Below are 5358 nucleotides of genomic sequence, written 5' to 3'. Positions count from 1 at the left end.
AATCCATAAACCCCATTTAACCCCTTCACAACCCACGATGGGATACCTACGTCATGGGTCCTTTATGGGTTAAACAGACTCCAGGCGGCTCAAAGCTCTGTTCATATTTCTAGTGCCGGCTTTACAGTAGAAGCGATTCTGGCGACTCGGCTGTCGCCAGATCGCGTCTACGGGCCGGTAAAGTGGCTGCCCCCCCTGCCGTGTTTCCCATTCCGCTGCCCCCTCCTGCGGGCCCGACGTCTCGGGTGTCGGCTGGAAGCTGGGGAGGAGAGTGGCGAACGTCCGTTCACCGATCTCCTCCGCGTGCTATGGGACCGGGAGCGATGCAGATTGCATCACTTCCGGTCCCTGAGCTGTCAGTGCTTGGCTCCTAAAGCCGAGCAATAAAGCTATTGAAGTGCGATCTGCACTTCAATAGCTTATTTGGCGTGTAAAGGTGACACTAGGGGTCTTTTGGACCCCCAACATCACCTTAAAGTAGACCTGTCACCACTGATTTGCTATCACGTCACTAGATCGCCTCTACGGGCCGGTAAACACACACACAACACCCCCTGCCCTGTTTCTTGGGTAAGGCTCCGCTTACCCTCCTGCGAGCCCGGGACCGGCATCTCGGGTGTCGGCAGGAAGCTGGGAAGGAGATGGGCGAACGTCTGTTCAACGATCTCCTCCGCGTGCTATGGGACCGGGAGCAATGCAGATTACATCACTTCCGGTCCCTGAGCTGTCATTGGTCGGCTCCTGAAGCCTGCGATCTGCACTTCAATAGCTTATTTGGAGTGTAAAGGTGACACTAGGGGTCTTCTGGACCCCCAGTATCACCTTAAAGAGTACCTGTCACCACCAATCTGCTATCACATGGGGGGCTTGTAAGCCCCCCCCCCTATGTGACAGCAATTAAAGTTAAAAAAAAAAGTTTTAAAATAGTATTAAAATAATAGTAATAAAAAGAAAAATGTCTCCACACAGCCACAGCAAGGCAAGACATCCCTCTGCTCCCGGACTTCCCTCTTCCAGGCTTGTAGATGAACAATTGCTTGTGACTACTCTGTCCCTTGTGACCTTGCACTGGACAGAAAGTTCAGGGAAGCCGAGCTGAGAGAGCTGGAGCTGTTTGGAAACAATGATGGTCGGAATATTTGGGCAAAAACTGTGAAGAAATACTTTGCTGGGCGATTGTATATTTGTTTGATCCGGATTCATGATCGAAAAAAAGTCTGATACAACTTCAATGATCAAAAATACAAAGAAGTGAAACCAGAAAATGCCTTCATAGCGAAGAATATCTATGAATACAAAATCCAGATACAGCGAGACACATTTAAAAAAACATGGCTGGTAACAAAGTCCATTGCTTTTTAAAGGAGAACTATGAGGCGTTTTTTGATGATGATTTTTATTATTATTAATTATTATATATATATATATTTTTTTCCCCATTTCATGTGGTGTGTTGGTTCTATTTAAACAAGGCTCCTGGGGTTATATGGAGTTTTATCTGTGTTTCCCGGAGAATTGAAACCGCTGTGAGCCGTTTTGGGGACCCGAGGTCATTTTCAGCATTGATATTGGATGCAGAAAACTCACCTTTTCAATTCTCCCCTTTCTCCTCAGACACTTCTTTCTCCTACACGGGGAGACAAATATGTTACATGCATTCATTACATACATGGCAGCAGGTTGTATACTGAGCTCAGGGCAGCCATCAGGGGGTATGGCCGATACTCGTGTAAGGGGCCCGGGCAGCCTGGGGGACCCGCCCGGGTCCCTTACATGACTATCAGCCGACAGTGAAGGGCGAGGAGGCGGAGGCCTGGCCCTAGCAGCACAGGGCCCCAGCATTGCCGCTCCAGCGGCTTTGAGACAAGCTAGGGCCCCATCAGCGATGATGCTCGTCTGATGTCGGACTGGCCGGAAGTCACGTCACGTTAGTGACGTGACTTCTGGCCGGTCCGGCGGCAGAGGAGGCCATGGGTGCAGGTATGGAAATAATGTAAAATCTGCGCTTATGGAAGGAGTGAAATATAAAAGCTGCTGCGCTATGGTTTGTAGAAACTGTGAAAAAAGTGAATGTGCAGCGCTAGCACATTCACTTTTTTCATGGGTGCAGGTAAGAGGAGCTAGGAAGGAAGGAAGGAAAGGAGGGAGGGGAGGGATGCAGCCCTGACCAGCCCACCTGAGACCCCTTCAGAGCCCACCATAGACAGTATAAGATGGGCTGTGCAGCATCTATGGTGGGCTCTGCAGGGTCACTCTCAGGTGGGTCCTGTGTCCAGCGCGTCACTAAGCCCTGCGTCCAGCGCGTCACTGAGCCCTGCGTCCAGCGCGTCACTAAGCCCTGCATCCAGCGCGTCACTGAGCCCTGCGTCCAGCCGTGTAAGGGGCCCCAAAATTTCTGATGGCTGCCCTGACTGAGCTTACTATATACATTACAGCTGGGTGTCCCTGAGTGGCATGTATGCCTGACGTATCACTGGTCAGTAGCAGTGAACCTGTGAGGATTGGCATAACGGCTGGGGGTGGGATTGGGGTTCATTTAGTGTACTTTGGGGGGTCAGTTTGGGTCATAGGGGCAGTTTAGCTTCATTTTTAATGTTAAAGTGTATCCATGCCCCCTAAATGTCACATATTGCAGGTTAGCATTCCTTATCTGTGGTGGCTGCATTCGTTTTTTTTTTTTTAGGCTTTTTATATTTATTTCTACCTGGTGATCCTGCACATAACACACTTCCTGTCCTGGGGTGACAACACTGACTCGCTATACTGTATTAATGGAGGAGCAGTGTTGTCACCTTTAGGCTGCCCTCCTGATTTGGGCTACAAACATCTCCCCCTCTCCTCAGCCCCATTACATAGGGGGTGGCGTTCTGTAGTGCACAGAACAATAGGATTTTGTACTTGCCATAAAATCCTTTTCTCTGAGTCCATTGAAGGACACGGCTCTGAACAATTCTAAGATGTAGGGTTATGCTGCTGCCTCCATGCCTCGGAATTCTTCGGAGCTGTGTCCCGCAATGGACAATAGAGAAGTGTTTTTCGCTTTTCAGTTCAGTGCGCGGGAAGTTACAAGCGCATCGGATTTCTGGCGGGGTCAACTGGTATTTTGCTGTATTTGCAGAAGATGTACTTGGCCTAAAAAAAAAAAAAAAAATAAGGGCCCAGTCGCACCATATCCAGTTTGATTCTGCGCGGTTTGAGCCCAGAACGCACTGGATCACATAGATCAACCTGGGGCAGGAGGGGGTGTGGCGGCGCCATTCATGTGGGAGACATGCCCCCTCCCACGCAGTGCGATCGCCCGCACCGGAACACGAGATACAGGAATGCCCTTCGTTCAGGTGCAGTGCGATCGGAAAAAATGCTGCACGCACTATTCTTCCGATCAGGGATGTATCTGAATGAAAACACTTTCGATCTGGGAGGAGGTCGGTATAATACCTCCCCATCCTTTTTTTGCAGCTTCTTCTCTTCCTGTTCCCGTCGTTTCCGCTCGGCTTCGATTATCTCTAAGAAGTCTTTCTCTGCCTTGGCGATCATCTCCTCCGTGTTGTCCTCCGGCATGTCCTCCTTGGTCTCCTCCTCTTTACCCGGCTCGGCCTTGCTGCGTTCCTTCAGCCGCATCTCCCTGTGCCGCGCTTCCAGGATCTTCTCTCTCTTCGTCTCGCGCTCGAACATCTGAGGACAGATGGGGGGGATATGAGATGAGAAGTTCACAAACTAGTAGACCCAAAAAGGAAGACGGTATATGGACTATAGTCGCATTAGAGACCAGATTTGACTATGCGAGTCTTCAAGCTGAGCTCCCGTCTTACCCTTTTCCCGCTTGTAGCAAGTCCTCTCCATTGTTAAAATGGATTACTCTCAATTCCCTGCCAAATGGCATCTCCACAATATAACCCTTTGAAGCTGCAGCAACCTTGAGCCCACCTTCATTTCCTATCTCACCAACTTCCATCATCATCAATCCCCTTTCTTCTTGATCTGTACTGTTGTTGGCCCACCTTTCGCAGCAATCATTTTTGCTCTTTATCAGGTGTGGGCATTATCTATAGGGAGGGCGTCAGTCTTTTTGAACATTACATGTCTGGCATCCCTTTAAAGGTCCCCACACACCTTACGGTAATCGTACGATAATCGCGGGAAATCCCGCGATCGTACGATTATCGTAAGGTGTGTGGAAGCCGTGCGACCTCTACTACTGTAAGGTCGCACGACTTTGAACTTACGGACATGTTCGTAAAACCCGCCGAGCATCGTACGACGTTCGGCGGGTTTGTGGCATGTCCGTACGATAACAGCCGTACGGGCCGGTGTGCGCAAGCGCACACTGCCCGTTCGGCATTGCGGTCATCGGAAGCCCGCCCCTCAGGGGGCGTGGCTTGCGATCATCGCAAGTACGATCTGCCTATGCAAGATAGGCAGATCGTACCTTTTTTTTAAGTACCTTACAACCATCGCAAGACAAAAGTCTTGCGATGGTTGTAAGGTGTGTGCCCAGCCTTAGATTGTAATTAGGCAGCTGATTAGCAGATTGCACATCTATAGTCTGCAGTGGCCAGCTGGCCCCGCCCACTAAACTCAATATTGCCACGGGGCATAGTCCAACAGACTCATGAGCTCATCTCTCTGTCACTCTGCTCTCTCCTCCAATGATACCAGGTCAAATTCAGGTTTGAATTGATAAAATCCCTGTGATGATGTATTAATGATTACAGAGCTGCATTACTTTGTGCCTTTTATATCTGCCTGGAGTGCAGCTTTAAGCCCTCATTCTCACAAGAAAAGGCCGGCACGTACAGCTCCGTGCTGAGTGCACGGCCCGTATCGGGCAGCTCCCAGGAAGGACAGGCGCTGCGTGTGATTGCACGCAGCAGCCTGTTCTTCTCTATGGGAGTACGCTGCCGTACGCTCACATCCGTGCGGGTGTCCGTACTTGTGCGCTGACAGGATGGATCCTGTCTGCGTCCGAGCCGGGACACCCGCACCCGTATGGAGATGCAGGTCAGATGAGCGTATGGCCGCGTACTCCCATCGAGAAGATCACACGCAGCACCTGTCCCTCCCGAGAGCTGCCCGATACGGCCGTGCACGCAGCACAGAGCTGTAGGGGCCGGCTGTTACCCGCGTGAATGAGGGCTAGCAGTCCTCCACAGGACTGAACCCTAACACTAGCGGCTTTAGGGGCCACGCAGGATCCCCTTCATCAGGCTCAGCAAGAGGATCCTGTGTGGCCCAGAAAGTGCTAGTGTTGGTGACACGACGTTGCAATAAATGACCTTTCTGGACTACAACATTGTTGGTGTGCTGGTGACATCTATCCATTTTGTACTGTGTGGCGGCGCCATCCGTGGTCAGTGC

At 50.8% G+C, this 5358-nt stretch overlaps 1 protein-coding gene across 1 annotated transcript in view; it reads right to left on the bottom strand.

The window, feature by feature from the left end:
* Positions 1–1591: 1591 nt before the first annotated feature.
* DNAI2 (dynein axonemal intermediate chain 2) overlaps positions 1592–5358 on the bottom strand; it is a 22399-nt gene continuing 18632 nt past the window's right edge. Inside the window, exons 12-13 of the mRNA XM_018568220.1 lie at positions 3439–3675; positions 1592–1627 (exon numbers count right to left, since the gene is read on the bottom strand). Coding sequence (XP_018423722.1) covers positions 1592–1627; positions 3439–3675 — 273 coding nt within the window. The remainder of the gene's footprint in view (positions 1628–3438; positions 3676–5358) is intronic.

Source organism: Nanorana parkeri, unplaced genomic scaffold (assembly GCF_000935625.1).
Source record: "Nanorana parkeri isolate BGI_ZX_2015 unplaced genomic scaffold, ASM93562v1 scaffold1157, whole genome shotgun sequence".
Taxonomy (NCBI): Eukaryota; Metazoa; Chordata; class Amphibia; order Anura; family Dicroglossidae; genus Nanorana; species Nanorana parkeri.
Note: the sequence above shows the minus strand (reverse complement) of the source record. Positions and strands in the feature narration are given on the sequence as shown.